The following is a 21,796-nucleotide window of genomic DNA, read 5'->3' on the forward strand; positions in this document are numbered from 1 at the left end:
TAACAGTAAGATGCAGGAAAGAAAGAGAATAGCGTGATCCAGCCAGCCGAGAGGACCTCAACTGCCGTCAAGTTTAGCCAAAGACCTTACTCGTCCGTCATGTTACTCATAGTTGGTTTCACCTCATTAACTTTCTTTGCCTTTGCAAAATATCTGTCGTAGGTTACTCAGTTTACGCAGCGAGGTATTGATTGAACTGACATCTGCCAATAAAGCAAACTGGACAACTTGATTAAAATCCCGTTATCAAATAAACTATGGCACATTTTGACTGACGCATTTTTGTGAAGAGTGCCGACTGAGAAAGTAGTTAATTATCTCCGAGCTGAGCTGGTAAAACGTTTCTATACAGCTGCAAACATCTTGGATCGCCGGCGATTAATATATACACCAGAACTTTTCATTCACTGAAGCTTGTGTCAGCGAGATGAAGACTACAGCACTTTGTGTTTTTGCTCTGTTCCTTTCTTCGATGTTAGTTGAGGGCGGGATGCATGTTCCTATCTGCACTGAGAGAAATGATTGCGATGAAAAAAAAGTACATGAATAAGTAGAAATCTCTCTCGTTTTCAATCCACCTAAAATGTTTTAGATAGTGTTAATGTTTAATTTGAGTTGAATATTCTAAGTGGTTCGATTAGGAGTGGCAATGTTTTTTCCTTTCAAAAGGAGAATTTCCAGTAAGGAACACTTATTAGTGAGCGTAGACATACCTTATCTATATATTTAGTCATATCAAATTGAGCTGGAATCTTTCAATAATGTTTTTTTCTTTATCATTTCATTCATGTCATTGTTGAATGATCTTAGTTGTTCAACTCAGTAATTTTTCGCACTAAAAGCCGTTTTAAATTCTTTTAGGTAAGGACTCTGAAAAAGTTTAGGGATAAAGGAGAGGCTGGAAATTTAGAAATGATGAAGATGAACATCCGTAGACGCTTGGAGGAAGTAAGTACAGGTTTTTAATCCATGGTCTCTTCGGTTTGTCTGGTTAAGTCAGTATCCAAATAGTTGAATCGTAAAAAGAAGTCATTCGGTTCTTTTCATGCATTTTACTCCAAATATTCGTCAGAGCTTAACGGTCTTGTTTTTTTATTTCTTTGTTTTCGAATAAATTTGAAGAGAAATTTTAAGATTATGTTTGTTGAATCTTTGTAGGCAAAACGTGAGCAACAGTTCCGGAGAGAAATTTGCTTACGAGCCCGCGAGCTGAGATGTGGAATGGAACAAAAGAAATAGGTTCACTGCAGTGAAGACTACACAGCTAACTTGAAGTTAAAGCATAATTTCATTCCTAAATGACGAAATTGAGATGCAGATGTTTTAGCCGCTATCATTAATATTGTATTCTGTGAAAATCTATAAATTGTTTGAATTCAATAAAGGCTGTGGTCCATATGGTGAATATGTACGATTCGCTCTATTTATTGTTGAGCCCTAACATTTTAAGTGGCCCGCCAGGGTAGTGTGAGGACTCTTTAACCCTTTAACTCCCATGACTGACCACGACACATTTTCTCCTTACGATTTCAATACAATATCAAACAAACAACTGATGAGAAAAAGGAAAATATAATTTAAGTGGATTATCAGTTGACCCAATACCAATTTCTCCAAATTACCATCATAAAAAATTGTATGATAGACAGAAAGGAGAATTACTTATAAGATCTTTAAAGTGAAAGGGTCTATCTCGAGGCTTCTATATTGATGTTTAGTTAAACACGAGTTATTACCCCTGTAATTCGCAATAAATTTCTATTCACAATTTACTGAGTCCGGTGCATCCCCAAGTAAACATCAGGGATCTTTCCCCTTGCACAGCTGCTGCAGTCATTTTCGTTTCACCATAGAAGAAAGGCATGATACTAGTCTTTATTTTAAAGAATCATAGAACGGCAGCAAATCCCTATCAGTTTGAGCTACAGAGCTATACAAAAGCTAACGTTTTGAAGAATGTATGCAGGCTAGGATAAGCTCAAAATATTTTACATAACCTCATTCCCTGCAGCCGGTAGTCTTTTTCGCATACTCAAATGTGGGCGGTTTCGATAGATGTCGGCCGTCCTCGTCAAAACGTGCCAAGACTGATGGCTGAGAGGCATCAGAACTGTCAACATCTAACCATAAAGTGAAATTGATATCATCACCTGCCGCGGAGAATTTCACGTTAGATTTCACACTAACGGATAAGATCGAACGAACGATATCGCACGAATCATGTGTCGAATTGCAACGCGTCCCGGCAATGTAGCATGTTAGTCGGCTGCCAATGGTGTATTTTATTTTGGTGCCTTTTATTTTAGTTCGACATTAAGTAAGCTCTGCTTAGTAACATAATTCTTGTTGTGATTTGATCTTAGCTATCCATGTGCCATAGCCTCCCAGCCAGTGGAATTAAAAGGGAAAACATGCAGCGCTCTGCTAAAGCCTCCTCGTTAAAATTGCACGTTTTTATAAAAAGCGTCGACAAAGCTGCGCGAGTGCAGGACCGAGCGGCTTTATCCAGACTGGCTCACGTCAACAAAATGGTTTTCTATAGCATTGCGTTGCGCCAGAGAAAAGACATCCGCAGAAAAAAATTAATGAATGAACAAACAAACAAAAAAATAATAAATTAAGCGCTCTTAGAGATACTAAAATCGAAAGACAAAGAAGAATGGGGTGCTTTCGCGGAGACCGTTATTATAACATATTTCCTCAATGTTTTATTGTTTTTTTCCCGCCGCAAATTAGTTTTAATCCTGACAAAGCTTAACTGAGCCTGCTCAACAAGACAAAACAATTCCAATAATATGGCTCGCCATTTCTCTCATCGTCTTTCATCGTTTTTAACTAGCAAATGATAATGTAAATATTGATTGTAACGAAGATGATAATAACAATAATGCAAACAGTGTCTATGGTCAAGCGACATGTCACTGGAATTACACAATTTTGCAAAATTCTCTTCGAAAAAGTGGCCTTTTTATTTTAAAAAAAGGTAAACCACGGTGTGAACGGCAAAACACACAACAGTTACGATTTAAGCGTTCCTTGCTTTAATGATTCAAAAGAGGGTACTAAAAATTTGCATTTCAGTGAATTGATATTTAAAAATCAAGCTGCTGGTACCTGTTGAAGACATCATTGCACACTCAAATATCATTTCTTCTCTGGCAATTTTAACTAAGCCACTGTAGGTAATGAATCTCGTATTCGAACCCATGAGCTTGCTTCAAAATTACTGTTTAAAGTAAACTAATATCTCTCAACGGAGCAGGCATTCTAATAACACTTCTCTATGAGGTTACCAAATATTACTTTCTATACCCTTTCGTCAAGAGAAGGGGGGAGTACCTACGATAAACTGTTTACAGGGTTGCACCTCTAGAAAGTTTGACACTTTCAGGCTAAAGGTATATAGAGAAAGGGGTTTGAAGGGCTGCAGTAAGGAAAACAATGAGGAAAGTTGCAACTGACACTTTAAATTGAACATTACAAATGTTGCAAAAGAAAAAATGAAATGTATAGAAACCACTTTTAATTTTCCCTCTTCATGCTACTACAAGATGTTTGAGTGTTGTGTTGATTTACTGAATTTAGATGAAAAGTACCCAATACTACAAGGAAAGTACACATATGCGAAATATATATATCGAGTTGCTCAGTAGTTCTTCGTCAATTAGGAAGAAGTATTTGAAACTCCGGGTAGGAAACCCCACCCCTGCCTCTCTATAAAATGAAAATGAATGCACCCTCCCCCGGTTCGCGTTCAATTTGAAATGTGCATCATAACGGCTGCCAAGTTTTAGAAAAACCCGTTTCTGCGTAAATTTTAAAGCCTGTGGTCAAAACAAATCCTAAAAATCTCCTGCAAAGGTGCAAAACATGATTTTACCCATCCTCAACATGGACGTGACGCCGTTTGTACAGTTCCTGGTCTTCGTTGCATACATTGGTCTTATTTTTGGACTTTCTGTTGAACTTATCGGACGTAATCCATTAAACATGTTGAGAGTAAGAGATAGAGAGGAAGGATCTGCCATAAATGCAGAAGGTTCAGTCATAACAAGCGAAGATTCTGCTATTACGAGCGAAGGCTCTGCTTTAAAGAACGAAAACTCTGTCAAAGAGATCGAAAACTCAGAGGGAAATACATGTTTGGCTGACTGAGGTGAGATCGTTTTTTCGGTTATTGAGTGACACTGGGACACAGTCTTCTTTGAAGTATTCAGTGCATTCGTAGACGAAATATTTTATTTGTGTAATTTTAAATCCGTCCTAGTAACTTTCATCGCCTTTCGCCATCCTCCATCCTACCCGAATATGATTATGTGGACTTAAACTGATGAGTTGATTAGGACAAGATTAATTTTCTCGGTACGTTTGTCGAATTCAAGTGGAAAAATGTAGATTATGGCGCACCAAGTTTCATATTGGTTTTTTCATTTTTTATGTAGACGCTTGAACAAAGCCGAAATAAACTCAAAGAAAACCCATATTTTTACCCTTACTGGCGAATTGATATTTCACCGGCGGGCTTTAAAATGAGGGTCGACACTTCAATTGTGGGCTACAAATTCAAAATGATTTTCACTCAAAAAACCTTCAGTCTTCGTTGGCAGCTTCAAATCACGATGGCTTACCAACCTTCTTTTTTTTGGCTCCAATTTTTTTCAAGATTAGTGGTAATAATAATTCAGTGTTATCGATTAATATTTCTGTTTGTAACGTGAGTTGAATGCCACATTTTATCTTTCTTTCCAGGGCATGCTAAAATTGAATCGTGGATTATTGGTAGAGTCTTCAGATTTAGAGAAAACAGTGCCAACAGATGATGAGCGTACGCCATCCCACCAGACACTCCTCAAGTTGCGCAGAAGAAAGCCTTTTTGATTGCCTTTTCCTGCCGTCCATAAAACGAACAGAACTTAAACGGACACTGCAAGATCATCAAATTTATTTAAGTGGGTAACTTAGAATGATTTGATAATATTAATGAAATGTTGACAATGATCTAAAAAAGAGAGTCAACCTGTATTCTAAACCCTGATATAGCGTTAGGTTGGCACTAACTTACCCGCCGACTGATAATAAGTTGAGGAGTTAAATTAATTGTATTTTAAGTTGGATAAAACGCACCTCGTGCATTACGGAATGAGAACTGGGCAACCTTTAATTACTTTGTGCGTGGAAAATTCTGGGAATAGCGCACGGACAAAGCCTGTTGTAAAGATTTTATGGCATATGGTATTTAAGAACAACTCTCGTACCCATTCTGATAAATTTTAAATACGCGCCATATTGGCGCTCTAAATAATGCAACTTAATACCATGTTTAATACTTCCTACACCAACAATCCAATTATTTTAAAAATATTACATCAATTTTATTTAATTTTTTTGTTCCAGAAAAGCTTTCATAGGAGCTAGCTAGATCTTTATGTTTCGAGCAGTGGTTCATGTAGAAGTGGTAGTTAAAGCCGTTTACAGAGAATGAGTAGTTGAAACTGAAAGATATTACAGAAACCACTTCACTTTAGGGTCTAAAATGATAAACGTAATCGTCATTAATATATTGGGAAAACTGCATTTGTGGACTGCTCTGTAAATTGTGGTCCGCGTATTCATCATCCTTCATTCAACGCTGTGTGTGTGGACTGCACATGGGTTTAAACGTTACTTCATTTAATCGCTGCTGATAAAATGAGGAAACGAATTTAATGTTTGGTTCATAATTCGAAATCCGACCCGAAAGCAAATAAATAACTAAGTTCGATGGTCCTTTCTTAGTGGTAATAGTGATTAATTTCTGAGACGAAGAGTTTCGGCAATCCCCTCAAACATTTCACTTTCACAACACAAAAAAATACATGAAAATGTCCTAAGATTATCTTTCTCAGACTTACTAAGTCTTCTTACTCATTAAATTATTAGTTAAGGCAATGTCAATGATACGCATACACCGAGATACAAATGAGAAAGGACACTCTTTCTTTGTGAGTGTATTTGTGTTTGTATAGTTTTATTAAACGGTTGAAATCCTTTCGTCTCCACCGCTTAAAGTTTTGGGTATTTGGCTGGTTTCTCGTTTGCCAGCGGCATAAACTGATATCGTGGTAATGTCACTTATCCTTGCGCGTGCCTTGAGATGAAGGAATTTGTAGAAAGCTCTTTTGAACTGAGGAAGCCTCCATGCGTATAAATAAGGGTTTATACCAGAATTGCACAACAGAATTAAGAATTGCAAATCCCGCAACCAATGAATCAGCACACAACTACAGCCTGAGCAATAATTTAACAAGTAAATCATAACACAGGCTGGTGTGAACGAAGCAAAAGATGCAAGAAGCACAATCATCAATGCTTTGACTGCTTTGCTGTCCTTCTTTGCATTGATAAGATTTCTTTGGTTCTCCTGTACATCAGACTTCGTGCTCTCTTTTGCTCTCCTCTTTCGCCAATATCTCGATCTTTGTCGCAGTCGTTTAAGTTTTCCTACATGAACAAAGATGAGAACCCCAAACGTGCTGAGAACAGCAGTGTTTACAAATATGAAGGAGTAGAATATAAATCCAAGTTGGAAGTAAACGAAAGAAAACCCTAGTGCCGCCACCCAAATTGACAGGGATGTTAAAATAGCGCGCTTGGAGGTAACCATTGTTCTGTACTTCACTGGCGACGATACGGCCACATATCTGTCTACGGTAAGTGCCATGAGTGTTAGAATAGACGACGTGCACAAGATAAAGTATAAAGTGTGAAAGATTTTGATATCTACGCTGTCAAGTTGAAGCGCTTCGCTGGTGTGAAAAGCAACTGACACGGGATCCAGAATCGTTCCCACAACCAGATCAGTGGCCGCTAGACTTAATAGGAAATAGTTAAAAGGTGTTTTCAAGTTTCTGAAGGGATCTTTTATGATGGCCAAACAGACTAGAAAGTTTCCAGGAATAATCAAAATTATTAGGAAAACTGAAAAGGAGGCTGTAAAGTATGAGAGAGCTTTTGGAGGACCAATGTTTGAACACATACTTGACGCCGATGCTAAAGCCATTTAAACTATCTGATTTGTTCCCGCCACATGGAGAAAAGATATATTTAGGTGTCCTTAAACATGGATTAATCCTGTCTTAAACTCAGGTTTAATAAGTTTAAGTTGATGTTTAAGTCACTTATACCTAGATTTAAGTTGGACTTAAACCTGGCTTATACTATCTTAAGGCTAAAACTTAATGCAGGTTTAAGTGCACATTAAATGTGTCCAAAACATTCCTGTATGTTTAAGTACTGTTTAATTGAAGTAAACAGAACTTAAACATTTAATGTTGTCAAAGTACCATTTAATGCAAATTAATCTGCTCAAAATTTGTTGCTTATTTTAGTTTTGAATCAAATTTGTGAAATCAGTGAAATATTATTGTTTTGTTGTTTCATTACTAAACTGCCACCCACCAGGTCACATATCACACTAAACAATATATGTTTCAAGTTTCTTTTATTTTAAATTCACTGATACACATTCTTAAAGCTACTGCCTATTTGTAATTAACCCTTTAACTCCTAGGAGTGATTAACAAGTAACTTCTCCCTAAAATATCTTGAACTTATCCAGCAAAGAGATAATGAGAATTCTCAAACTTATCAGGTATAGGTCTTTGTCTTGATATCACACCAGATTCTCATAACTAAGTTACAGGGAAATATGTAGCAGCTAGAGAGGATAGTTACCAATCAGATCTTGGGAGTTAAAGGGTTAAAATGTCACACATACCTAGCTTATTTATGCTTGACAGGAACAAATTTTCCCCATCATAAGTCAATAAATTTAACAATACTTGGAAGAAACTATCCCTGTGATCTAGATGACAATAATTTGTTCTAACAAAACAATTACTTCAGTTTGCCATTAAATACATGATAAATAAATGAATAAAAAGTAGAAAAAGTGTTAAGTATTTTTTCAATCACGACTCTTTGTTTATCTGCCTGACAGCCCAAAGTGGGCCAGCAGGTGCAGGCCTCTCCGACATGCCACCAACACTCCTTGGCTTAGCCATTGCCCTGGCATGGGGGGTCAAATTATTTTTGTAGGTTCTGTCTAGCCTGGCTTTTGCATTTGTCAAGCTTGTTCTTTCCCATGATAGCTTCTTGGTTACATATCTTGCCAGTTTCTTTTCTTTTTCACCAGTCACACAACGCGTGACGCGTTCATGAATTAATCGTTGGCTTTTTCTCGAGACGTGAGCTTGGGCCGCCTGTGACAAGACAATTGCGTAAACAATATTTAACATAATAACATTATACATAAAAAAACACAGGGTTTTGGATCACTTATTTATTGAAAAAGAATATCCATACAACTACAACGAAAACGAACATAAGATTCACCTTTCTGATTGTGAAATTAATACCATTCGTACTGTTATCACAGCTACGTTTCTTGTCATCAAGTGAATCCAACATGTCGTCTTTCTTCACAAGCAGTTTGCATCCATTATAGTTATGTTCTTCAGTCTCACGGTAGTAGTGTTGTTCAATAGATTGCATAGAGTATATGCAGTTTGGTTTCAGATTTCAGATTTTGCTTTTTACAACAAGTGAACGTTTTTCAACTATGATATTGGCATACTTAGCATACAAGGCATTCAAGGCTTTCAAACGTTCGCGACTCAATCCGTTCCAAAATTACCGCTCAATAACACCTTTCAGTGTGGATTAGCCGCGATTAATACGGCATGTATATGCGTATGTAAGTATTTTGCGCGTTTGCGCCATAATGCTCCAGGAGATCGCAATCCAAATACGTTGAAATACAAAACAAGTTTATCACGTGTTCGTCATGTGACCCGGCCCTGTCCGTGTATGGCAACGTCAATCATCATCAAGATAACACGCGTGATCAGCAAATGAACACCTCATTGGATCTCAGTTAGTTGTCATGGTGTTGAGGGCCCAATGACCTCTGGGTACTATTGCGCAATTTTTCCATTTTGCGGCGGAGGAAAAAAAAAATAAAGACGACAAAAAAACAAAGGCATTTTATGACTGGGCTACCACAGGTATCCCAGTAATAACAATAATGCAAACAGTTTCTAGGGTGAAGCGACATGTCACTGGAATTATACAATTTTCATACAAAATTCTCATCGAAAACAGTGGCCTTTTTATTTTAAAAAAAGGTAAGCCACGGTGTGAACGGTAAAACACACAACAATTACGATTCAAGCGTTCCTTGCTTCAATGATTCAAAAGAGGGTACTAAAATTTAAATTTCAGCGAGTTAATATTTAAGAATCAAGCTGCTGGTACCTGTTGAAGACATCATGGCAAACTCAAATATCATTTCTTCTCTGGCAAGTTTAACCAAGCCACTTTAGGTAATGAATCTCGTATTCGAACCCATGAGCTTGCTTCAAAATTACTGTTTAAAGTAAACTAATATCTCTCAACGGAGAAGGCATTCTAATAACACTTCTCTATGAGGTTACCAAATATTGCTTTCTATGCCTCTCCTTAAACTCTCTGATTTGTTCCCGCAGGCGCGCTAAAATCAGTGTATGCGCAAATAGTATATTTGTTAAACTTCGACTTGACACCGATTTGTAAAGGTGCTTTCTGGTGTCTTTTATGCACTCACGCCTCCAGCAAACTGGAACTTCTCGGGCCCTCGATGGAATATTCCGTTTTGATCCAACCAAGTGATGCACCTCGAGCTCTTTGGAACAGTATCCTTGTCAACAACTATGAAAGATCAAAACCAATCAAATAATTTCCTGCATGTGTGTCTGGTTACAATTCGACAGCTTGTCTGACTTTGTGACTCAAATACGAATTACCATGTTGCAGCATTAAGTAAGGGAGACCACCAACAGAAGATAACTTGAATACAGCTTCCACCTCAAGACAGGTGAAACAGAAGTCAGTGGGATAAATGCTGAGATTTTTGTCCTCAGCGTGGCGGTACGAACATCCTGAGTTTTGGTGAAACAAAATCAATAGATCTAGCTTTTCAGAGTTTCTTATAAAATTTTCTAATAACTGGGAGGCATACAGAAGAAAAAAAAAACAGAACAAAGCAGTTACATTATTTTGATTTTCAGTGTCAAATTTCATCATAGAGTGCATTCTCTTTGTTCTCCTCCTTTTCTCCAGCGATATTTTTGATAAACCTATGATCGTCAAAACAATTCTGATAGGTAAAATTCAACGAAGTTATCTTTATTCATAAAGTAAAGCTTCCCTTTATGTTTTACACATTAATACTAAATGCATTTTTTTTATCATCGCCTTTAATTTTTCCGTCAATTTATTTCCTATATAAGACACCTGCAATAGCCACGGATCGTCGCTAAAAGTTCTTTTTCTTAGGGGCTAAGGAGCTTAAGTATCATTTCATTCAGGTTTTTTAAAATTTATTGCGCCTATTTTCACATTGACTTACCGAAAAAAAAGTATCTCTAAAGAAATCATTGTCTATTTGACAATTTGACATATGGTTTAGTTAAGTTATACTTTCCTATCATCAAAATGTCAGTTCTCCTACATCCAGTTCCAATTGCCAAATCCTGATGTTTTCTATAGCTTTGTATTTATTTCACCAAAGACCCAACGTAATTGCAGCGATCAAAGAAAGTGTTCAAATTGTCTTTCTTTTGTCGCTTTATTTGAAGGAGTAAAAGGGCTGAGAAGCTTTTGGAACTAAAGTATTCCACAGTAAAGGAACAAAAAAAGCAAAATTAAATATAACTCTATTTATTAAAAATGGTAATTTCCAAAAACCATGTCGTCGTATACACTGATCACAAAAGCAGATATATACCGATATTGACAAGTTAAGCTAGTTATTGCGGAGAGTGAAGTAAAATTGAAGTAAAGAGAGGAAAAGAAACAGGAAACTGAAATAGAATCCATATAGGATAAGATATCAAAAGAAGCAGCCTCTTTGATTAGAAATAGCCGTCACGATCAATCTTGAAGAGAGCTGATAAACTCTATCACCGAGTTGCAGCTTACTTAACTTCTGTGCTATTATTAGATGAATTTGTTGGACGATTGTTTCCTTTCATAGATTAGCAATTAGTTCACTTTTTTTATCACAGAAGTATAGGTTTCCTTCTAATCCTAACAAAAGATAAGAAGCAATAAGACATCATTCTCGTTTACAAAAAATGATTACTCACGTTTCTGAAGAGCTTCGGCCAGGAGAATAAAAAAAAGAAGAAACAGTTAAGAGAGAAATCCGCCACAGGTTGATCAAGAGAGGATTGATTACACACAGTACGAATACACCGAAAAATACCGAAAAGATCCCAAAGTCGGGATCCTATGCCTAATCGAAAATGAAGTATGGGATATTTATCGCTATATCTGCTTAAATATTGGAAGCGACATAACCTCGGATTATCTTTTTCACAGTTTAAATTCAGTATGATAGGTATATAGTACTACTCATCATCATGCGAGAGCCAATTCGTATGAGTAGTCAGCTAAATATTTTTATACGTGAAAAGTGATAATCTGATCAGGACCGTACTAACGTGATCACTGATTCATAAACTGTGGATTTTAAAGCTTTTTAAAGTCTGAAACTTGTCTCAAATTCTGTTCGTTTGTTCATGTTTTGCGCCTGAAAGCTTGGTATGTTGGGTATTTCACACAATTAATACTGCATCTATTTCTTATCTTAATGACTTCCACGACTGAATGATTTTCCTAACAATCCTCGTTCCTTTTTTATTGGTTGTTTATTTTCTGTTTGGTCCTTTTGTATCTGTGTTTTAGGCAATCTGCCGAAAGCTGCACCGTGAATGAAGAACGGAGAAAAACTAAAACTGTTATAAGACTATGGTGCTAAAACAGCTCAGAAAGGACATTCTCTTAAAAAGATAAGAGACGAGCAATAACACAATAGAAACTGTTAAAAACGCGTTTCAAAGGTCATGTTTTGGGGAAAAAATAAACAGTTTATATAACCAGATACAGATGTTGTTAAAAGTTTTACGGATGACCCAGAGGAAATAAATGAAAATAATTTTTATGTAAATTCTCTGATTAACCGGCAGATTCATGATTAACTGGCTTGACAATTCCTTTCACTTTGTGATATGCTTCACTTACAGATTTGCTTCAATACACCTTCATCTGTAAATGAGCGAAAAACCTCTCACTTGTGAAAGGCTCGCTGCTCAATAAATAGCGTCACCTTACAATGAAAATCAGAAACTTACCTGATACGACCCGCGTGCCCGTGGTGGAAACAGTGAATGAGTCAGACTGACTAACGCAATTACATTAAAGGGCTACTGAACGAAGTCCAATATATATTATCTCAATCGATTCAGGAAAACTGGTCGAGTACACGAGGTCGAGTAATATTCACAATCTTTTGTGAAAATTTTTTTGTGCGTCATAGAATCTTAAAAATTACTTTGAATAAGTTTCTTTGAAAAGTCCCAGGTAAATACTGAGCGGTAACTCAAGCTCCAACCAATTACATTCGGCCGTGATACAGAACAGTTTGAAATGACTGCGTTTTGAAGGCTAGTTTCCAGCGAAAAGTTTTTCGGAAGTTTCTAAAGTTAAGGTGTTTCATTTGTGTGGGCAGAAGAACTTCACTAAAAGATGCTGATGCGAACTGCATCTGGTTAAATAAAAATCGTATAGCTGAAGAAATGGGTGGAAAAATATTTAGCTACTAGCAGAAATCGTTATTGTGCAAAGCAGGCGATTTGAGTAACAAAATGATAAAATCAAAATTAGAAGAGAGAAGAAAGAAATAAAAGATGTTTAATGCCAAATTAATTATTCATTCCATCAGTGCAAATCATGACTTTTACGATCTAGTCACATTATTCTATAACTGACAGCATTCAGAGTTGATATGTAGATAAATTTTCGGGGAGGAAAAAAGTTAGGGAATCATCGTGGGTGGATTGACAGCTTAACAGCATGAGAAACTCGCACTTCCGCGCTGGCGCCTAGAAAATAACCTTTATCTATGTATACATTTCCAGAGGGCTCAAAAGCTATATGAAAAAAACAATAATAAAAAGAATTCTTCTCAAAGTTAATGTCGCAGTAATATATAAAGAAGTTGCTAGACTTAATGACAGCGGCGGACTTTTTTTTCTACACCCTTTTAAACAAAAGTAGCCTTAACTTTGAAAAAGGCCCGACAGTTGTGTTTGAGGGAGGTTTTAGTGTTCCGCAACCCTTCCCGGCTATGAAATTCACTTTGATCAAGAAAGAGACGAAAAATCATTTCTGATCGCGACATCTTGAAAATACCCTTATAGAAAGTCAACAACAATGTTCTTTGACAATGGCCTATGACAACTTGAAATATACGGAGGTATATAAGTCAGACGCGAAAACCCTTCACGGTGTCATATATCTTTCGGGAAGGAACAAAATCTTACATTAGAGGCACATGAGTTTGTACATTAAATCGTGCGATTTATTTGAACTCAGAAAAATCCGTCAGCAGCGTTGTTAGGATGGCCTCCTCCATAGTCTTCTGAAATCTCACAGGAAGATGTGAAGATGATTACTGCCCCTGTAATTCGCAATAAATTTTCATTCACAATTTACTATAAGCTCAGTGCATCCCCAAGTAAACATCAGGGATCTTTCTGCTTGCACAGCTGCTGCGGTCATTTTTGTTTCACCACAGAAGAAAGGCACGATATTGTTCTTTAAATTTAAGAACCTGGAATAGCAACAAATCCCTATCAGTTTGATGTACAGAGCTATACATGTATAGCTGAAATCTTGAAGAATATATATTATCAGGCTGGAATAAGCTCAAACTGTTTTACATAACCTCTTTCCTTTCAGCCGGTAGTGGTTTTAGCATACTCAAATGTTAGCGGTTTCGATAGATGTCGGCCGTCTTTGTCAAAACGTGTTAAGACTGATGGCTGATAGGCATCAGAACTGTTAACATCTAACCATAAAGCGAAATTTATATCATCACCTGCCGCGGAGAATTTCACGTTAAATTTCACACTAACGGATAAGAGAAGGGGTCAGTACTTACGATAGACTATAGACAGGGTTGCACCTCTAGAAAGCTTGACACTTTCACGCTAAAGGTATATAGAGAAAATGGTTTCAAGGGCTGCGGTAAGGAACACAATAAGGAAAGCTGCAACTGATGCTTTAAATTGAACATTACAAATGTTGCAAAAGAAAAATGAAATTTATAGAAAACACTTTTAATTTCCTTTCTTCTTGCTACTGCAAGACGTTTGAGTGTTGTTTTGATTTACTGAATTTAGATGAAAAGTACCCCATACTACAAGGAAAGTACACATATACGAAATATATATATCGAGCTGCTCAATAGTTCTTCGTCAATTAGGAAGAAGTATTTCAAACTCAGGGTAGGAAACCCCACCCCTGCCTCTCTATAAAATTAAAATGAACGCACCCTCCCCCGGTTCGCGTTCAATTTAAAATGTGCATCATAACGGCTGCCAAGTTTTAGAAAAACCCGTTTCTGCATAAATTCAAATGGTCAAAACAAAGCCTAAAAATCTCCTGCAAAGATACAAAACATGATTTTACCCATCCTCAACATGGACGTGACGCCGTTTGTACAGTTCCTGGTCTTCGTTGCATACATTGGTCTTATTTTTGGACTTTCTGTTGAACTTATCGGTCGTAATCCATTAAATATGTTGAGAATAAGAGATAAAGAGGAAGGATCTGCCATGAATGCAGAAGGTTCGGTCATAACAAGCGAAGATTCTGCTATTACGAGCGAAGGCTCTGCTATAAAGAACGAGTGAGATCGTTTTTTCGGTTATTGAGTGACATTGAGACACAGTCTTCTTTGAAGTAGCTACCCGTATTCAGTGCATTCGTAGACTAAATATTTTATTTGCGTCATTTTAAATCCATCCTAATAACCTTCATCGCCTTTCGCCATCCTCCTTTCTTCCTAAATATGATTATGTTGACTTAAACCGATTAGTTGACAGGGACAAGACTAATATTCTGGGTACATTTGTCGAATTCAAGTGGAAAAATGTAGATTATGGCGCACCAGGTTTCATATCGTTTTTTCATTTTTTATATAGAAGCTGGGAGAAAGCCGACATAAGCTCAGTGAAAACCCATATTTTTACCCTTATTGGCGAATCGATATTTCACCAGCAGGCTTTAAAATGAGGGTCGACACTCCGATTGTGGGCTGCGAATTCGAAATGATTTTCACTGAAAAAACCTTCAGTCTTCGTTGTCAGCTTCAAATGACGAAATTGAGATGTAGATGCTTTAGCTGCTATCATCAATATTGTATTCTGTGAACATCTATAAATTGCTTGAATTCAATAAAGGTTGTGATCCATATGGTGAATATGTACGATTCGCTCTATTTATTGTTGAGCCCTAACATTCTAAGTGGCCCGCCAGGGTAGTGTGAGGACTCTTTAACCCTTTAACTCCCATGATTGACCACGGCACATTTTCTCCTTACGATTTCAATATAATATCAAACAAACAACTAATGAGAATAGGGAAAATATAATTTAAGTGGATTATCAGTTGACCCAATACCAATTTCTCCAAATTACCATCATAAAAAAATTGTATGATAGACAGAAAGGAGAATTACTTATAAGATCTTTAGAGTAAAAGGGTTTATCTCGAGGCCTTTACATTGATGTTTAGTTGCACACGAGTTATTGCCCCTGTAATTCGCAGTAAATTTTTATTCACAATGTACTATGAGCCCGGTGCATCCCCAAGTAAACATCAGGGATCTTTCCGCCTGCACAGCTGCTGCAGTCATTTTTGTTTCACCATTGAAGAAAGGCATGATAGTGGTCCTTAATTTAAAGAATCATGGAACGGCAACAAATCTCTATCAGTTTGAGCTACAGAGCTATACATATATAGCTAATGTCTTGAAGAATGTAATCAGGCTGGGATAAGCTCAAACTATTTTACATAACCTCTTTCCCTGCAGCCGGTAGTCTTTTCGGCATACTCAGATGTTGGAGGTTTCGATAGATGTCGGCCGTCTTTGTCAAAACGTGTTAAGACTGATGGCTGATAGGCATCAGAACTGTCAACATCTAACCATAAAGTGAAATTTATATCATCACCTGCCGCGGAGAATTTCACGTTAAATTTCATACTAACGGATAAGATCGAACGAACGATATCGCATGAATCGTGTATCGAATTGCAACGCGTCCCGGCAATGTAGCATGTTAGTCGGCTGCCAATGGTGTATTTTATTTTGGTGCCTTTTATTTTAATTCGACATTAAGGTAGCTCTGCTTAGTAACATAATTCCTCTTGTGATTTTATCCTAGCTATCCATGCGCCATAACCTCCCAGCCAGTGGAATTAAAAGGGAAAACATGCAGCGGTCTGCTAAAGCCTCCTCGTTAAAATTTCACGTTTTATTAAAAAGGGTCGACAAAGCTGCGCGAGTGCAGAACCGAGCGGCTTTATCCGGACTGGCTTACGTCAGCATAATGGTTTTCTATAGCATTACGTTACGCGAGAGACAAGACATCCGCAAAAAAAAAAAAAGAAAAAGAAAAATGAATGAACAAACGAATAAATAAATAACAAAATTAAGCGCACTTGGAGATACTAAAATCGAAAGACAAAGAAGAATGGGGTGCTTTCGCGGAGACCGTTATTATAACATATTTCCTCAATTTTTATTCTTTTTTTCCGTTGCAAATTGGTTTTAATCCTGACAAAGCTAAGCTGAGTGCACTCAACATAACAAAACAATCGCAATAATATGGCTGGCCATTTCTTTCATCGTCTAACTAGCAAATGAGAATGTAAATATTGATCGTAACGAAGATGATAATAACAATAATGCAAACAGTGTCTATGGTGAAGCGACATGTCACTGGAATTACACAATTTTGCAAATTCTCATCGAAATAGTGGTCTTTTTATTTTAAAAAAGGTAAACCACAGTGTGAACGGTAAAACACACAAAAGTTACGATTTAAGCGTTGCCTGCTTTAATGATTCAGAAGAGGGAACTAAAAATTTGCATTTCAGTGAATTAATATTTAAGAATCTAGCTACTGGTACCTGTTGAAGACATCATGGCAAACTCAAATATCATTTCTTCTCTGGCAATTTTAACCAAGCCACTGTAGGTAATGAATCTCGTATTCGAACCCATGAGCTTTCTTCAAAATTACTGTTTAAAGTAAACGAATATCTCTTAACGGAGAAGGCATTCTAATAACACCTCTATACCAGGTTACCAAATATTGCTTTCTATGCCTTTCCTTAAGAGAAGGGGGGAGTACCTACGATAGACTATAGACAGGGTCGCACCTCCAAGGAGTTTGACACTTTCAGGCTAATAGTATGTAGAGAAAGGGGTTTGAAGGGCTACGGTAAAGAAAACAATAAGGAAAGCTGCAACCGACGCTTTAAATTGAAGATTACAAATGTTGCAAAAGAAAAAATGAAATGTATAGAAAACACTTTTAATTTTCCCTCTTCTTGCTACTGCAAGACGTTTGAATGTTGTGTTAATTTACTGAATTTAGATGAAAAGTACCCCATACTACAAGGAAAGTACACATATACGAAATATATATATATACATCGAGTTGCTCAATAGTTCTTCGTCAATTAGGAAGAAGTATTTGAAACTCCGGGTAGGAAACCCCACCCCTGCCTCTCTATAAAATGAAAATGAATGCACCCTCCCCCGGTTCGCGTTCAATTTGAAATGTGCATCATAACGGCTGCCAAGTTTTAGAAAAACCCGTTTCTGCATAAATTTTAAAGCTTATGGTCAAAACAAATCCTAAAAATCTCCTGCAAAGGTACAAAACATGATTTTACCCATCCTCAACATGGACGTGACACCATTTGTACAGTTCCTGGTCTTCGTTGCATACATTGGTCTTATTTTTGGACTTTCTGTTGAACTTGTCGGACGTAATCCATTAAACATGTTGAGAGTAAGAGATAAAGAGGAAGGATCTGCCATAAATGCAGAAGGTTCGGTCATAACAAGCGAAGATTCTGCTATTACGAGCGAAGGCTCTGCTTTAAAGAACGAAAACTCTGTCAAAGAAAACGAAAACTCAGAGGGAAATACATGTCTGTCTGATTGAGGTGAGATCGTTTTTTCGGTTATTGAGTGACACTGGGACACAGTCTTCTTTGAAGAAGCCACCCATATTCAGTGCATTCGTAAACCAAATATTTTATTTGCGTCATTTTAAATCCGTCCTAATAACCTTCATCGCCTTTCGCCATCCTCCTTCCTTCCTAAATATGATTATGTTGACTTAAACCGGTTACTTGATAAGGACAAGACTAATTTTCTGGGTACGTTCGTCGAATTCAAGTGGAAAAGTGTAGATTATGGCGCACCAAGTTTCATATTGTTTTTTCATTTTTTATGTAGACGCTGGAAGAAAGCCGACATAAGCTCAGTGAAAACCCATATTTTTACCCTTATTGGCGAATCGATATTTCACCAGCGGGCTTCAAAAAGAGGGTCGACACTCCAATTGTGGGCTACGTATTCGAAATGAATTTCACTGAAAAAACCTTCAGTCTTCGTTGTCAGCTTCAAATACTCGATTGCTCAGCAACCTTCGTTTTTTTGGCTCCCATTTTTTCATGCTCAAGATTGGTGATAATAGTAATACTGAGTTATCGATTATTATGTCTAGTTGTAATGTGAGTTAAATGCCACATTTTTTCTTTCCTTTCAGCGTATACTAAAGTTGAATAATAGATTATTGGTAGCGTCTTCAGATTTAGAGAAAACAATGCCAACCGATGATGAGCGTATGTCATCCCACCAGACACTCCTCAAGTTGCGCAAAGGGAAGCCTTTTAGATTGCCTTTTCCTGCCGTCCATAATACGAACAGAATTTAAACGGACACTGCAATGTAATCAAAGTCATTTAAGCGGGTAACTTAGAATGATTTGACAATATTAATGAAATGTTGATAATGATCTAAAAAGAGAGTCAACCTGTATTCTAAACCCTGGTACAGCGTTAGGTTGTTACCAACTTACCCGCCGACTGACAATAAGTTGAGGAGTTAATTTAATTGTATTTTAAGTTGGATAAAACGCACCTCGTGCATTACGGAATGAGAACTGGGCAACCTCGAATGTACTTTGTGGGTGGAAAATTCTGGGAATGGCGCACGGACAAAGCCTGTTGTAAAGATTTTATGGCATATGTTATTTAAGAACAATTCTCGTATCAACGTCATCTCCGAATCTGCAGATGAATTGGAACCACATGGAGCAGTCACAATCAGCCCATTGGCTCCATGAAGAAAATTAATCACTCCAATAGTTCGTAAATTAAAAGGTAATACAATTAACAAGAGCTAAGGCTGCGCTCTTCTATCACTGATTAAAGAAATAAACGAAAAAGAAATCAAAGTCAAACAGAGTCGACTCCCATCAAAATTGGCTTGTCGTCTGTTTTACCTGAACAAAGAACAAAATATGGCAGACGAGGAAGCAAAATTGACATTTCCGCAAGTTGTTCCGAAATCTTATACCACCCATTCTGATAAATTTTTAAATACGCGCCATATTGTCGCTTTAAATAATGCAACTTAATACCATGTTTTAATACTTCCTACACCAACAATCCAATTATTATAAAAAGATTTCATCAATTTTATTTAATTTTTTTTGTTCTAGAAAAGCTTTTATAGAAGCTAGCTAGATCTTTATGTTTCAAGCAGTGGTTGATGTATTAGTGGCAGTTGAAGCTGTTTACAAACGACTAATGAGAATGTTGAAACTGAAAGATATTACAGAAACCACTTCACTTTAAGGTCTAAAATGATTAACGTAATCGTCATTGATATATTGAGAAAAATGCTTTCGTGGACTGCTCTGTACATTGTGGTCTGCGTATTCATCATCAGTCGTTAAAACGCTGTGTGTGTGGACTGCATATGGGTTCATACGTTACTTACTTCATTTAATCGCTGCTGATAAAATGAGGAAACGAATTTAATGCTTGGTTTATCATTCGAAATCCGACCCAAAAGCAAATAAATAACTAAGTTCGATGGTCCTTTCTAAGTGGTAATGGTGATTAATTTCTGAGACGAAGAGTTTCCGCAATCCCCTTGAACATTTTACTTTCACAACACAAAAAAATACATGAAAATATCACAAGATTATCTTTCTTAGACTTACTAAATCTTCTTACTCATTAAATTATTAGTTAAAGCAATGTCAACAATATGCATACACCGGGATACAAATGAGAAAGAACACTCTTTGTGAGTGTATTTGTGTTTGTATAGTTTTATTAAACGGGTGAAATCCTTTCGTCTCCACCGCTTAAATTTTTAGGTATTTGGATGGTTTCTCGTTTGCCAGCGGCATAAACTGATGTTGTGGTAATGTCATTTATCCTTGTGCGTGCCTTGAGATGAAGGAATTTGCAGAAAGCTCTTTTGAACTGAGGAAGCCTCCATGCGTATAAATAAGGGTTGATACCAGAGTTGCACAACACAATTAAGAATTGCAAATCCCGCAACCAATGAATTAGCACACAACTACAGCCTGAGCAAAAATTTAATAAGTAAATCATAACACAGGCTGGTGTGAACGAAGCAAAAAATGCAAGAAGCACAATCATCAATGCTTTGACTGCTTTGCTGTCCTTTTTTGCATTGATAAGATTTTTTCGGTTCTCCTGTACATCAGACTTCGTGCTCTCCATTTCTCCCCTCTTTCGCCAATATCTCGATCTTTGGCGCAGTCGTTTAAGTATTCCTACATGAACAAAGATGAGAACTCCACACGTGCTGAGAACAGCAGTGTTTGCAAATATAAAGGAGTAGAATATAAATCCGAGTTTGAAGTATACGAAAGAAAACCCTAGTGCCGCCACCCAAATTAACAGGGATGTTAAAATAGCGCGCTTGGAGGTAACCATTATTTTGTACTTCACTGGCGATGATACGGCCACATATCTGTCTACGGTAAGTGCCATGAGTGTTAGAATAGACGCCGTGCACAAGATAAAGTATAAAATGTGCAAGATTTTGATATCTACGATGTCAAGTTGAAGCGCTTCGCTGGTGTGAAAAGCAACTGACACGGGATCCAGAATCGTTCCCACAACCAGATCAGTCGTCGCTAGACTTAACAGGAAATAGTTAAAAGGTGTTTTCAAGTTTCTGAAGGGATCTTTTATGATGGCCAAACAGATGAGAAAGTTTCCAGGAATGGTTAAAATTATCAGGAAAACTGAAAAGGAGGCTGTAAAGTATGAGAGAGCTTTTGGAGGACCAATGTTTGAACACATACTCGACGAGGATGCTAAAGCCATCTAGACTCTCTGATTTGTTCCTGCAGGCACGTTAAAATCAGTGTATGCGCAAAAAGTATATTTGTTAAACTTCGACTTGACACCGATTTGTAAAGGTGCTTTCTGGTGTCTTTTATGCACTCACGCCTCCAGCAAACTGGAACTTCTCGGGCCCTCGATGGAATATTCCGTTTTGATCCAACCAAGTGATGTACCTCGAGCTCTTTGGAACAGTATCCTTGTCAACAACTGTGAAATATCAAAACCATTTAAATAATTTCCTGCATGTGTGTCTGGTTACAATTCGACAGCTTGTCTGACTTTGCGACTCAAATACGAATTACCATGTTGCAGCATTAAGTAAGGGAGGCCACCAACAGAAGATAACTTGAACACAGCTTCCACCTCAAGACAGGTGAAACAGAAGTCAGTGGGATAAATGCTGAGATTTTGGTCTCGCCAGCTGCTTTTTTTGGACAGTGAAGCACATCGGCTA

The 21,796-nt window shown here is 37.2% G+C and overlaps 2 protein-coding genes and 1 long non-coding RNA gene across 4 annotated transcripts in view; 1 reads left to right on the top strand and 2 right to left on the bottom strand.

Moving 5' to 3' along the window:
- The first annotated feature begins 842 nt into the window (after nucleotides 1–842).
- Nucleotides 843–21,796, top strand: part of LOC113683429 (uncharacterized) — a 33,847-nt gene continuing 12,893 nt past the window's right edge. Inside the window, exons 1-2 of one of the 2 annotated variants that reach the window (XR_016186418.1) lie at nucleotides 843–948; nucleotides 1,159–1,405. This is a non-coding gene — a long non-coding RNA (uncharacterized LOC113683429). Of the gene's footprint in view, nucleotides 949–1,158; nucleotides 1,406–21,796 lie in introns of those variants that run through there. The other variant, XR_016186420.1, reaches the window with a different exon arrangement.
- Nucleotides 5,698–7,039, bottom strand: LOC149047367 (uncharacterized). The gene has a single exon (XM_089205713.1). It carries the CDS (start codon nucleotides 7,037–7,039, stop codon nucleotides 6,011–6,013), a length of 1,029 nt encoding a protein of 342 aa, XP_089061839.1. The 3' UTR covers nucleotides 5,698–6,010.
- On the bottom strand, nucleotides 19,626–21,738 carry LOC149047368 (adrenocorticotropic hormone receptor-like). The gene has a single exon (XM_089205712.1). It carries the CDS (start codon nucleotides 21,319–21,321, stop codon nucleotides 20,293–20,295), a length of 1,029 nt encoding a protein of 342 aa, XP_089061838.1. The 5' UTR covers nucleotides 21,322–21,738; the 3' UTR covers nucleotides 19,626–20,292.

This window comes from Pocillopora damicornis, chromosome 4, assembly GCF_964200805.1.
Source record: "Pocillopora damicornis chromosome 4, jaPocDami1.2, whole genome shotgun sequence".
NCBI lineage: Eukaryota > Metazoa > Cnidaria > Anthozoa > Scleractinia > Pocilloporidae > Pocillopora > Pocillopora damicornis.

Bases quoted from the DNA above. Each gene is read 5' to 3' on its own strand.
- LOC149047367 (XM_089205713.1), bottom strand. From the start codon at position 7,039: ATGGCTTTAGCATCGGCGTCAAGTATGTGTTCAAACATTGGTCCTCCA.
- LOC149047368 (XM_089205712.1), bottom strand. From the start codon at position 21,321: ATGGCTTTAGCATCCTCGTCGAGTATGTGTTCAAACATTGGTCCTCCA.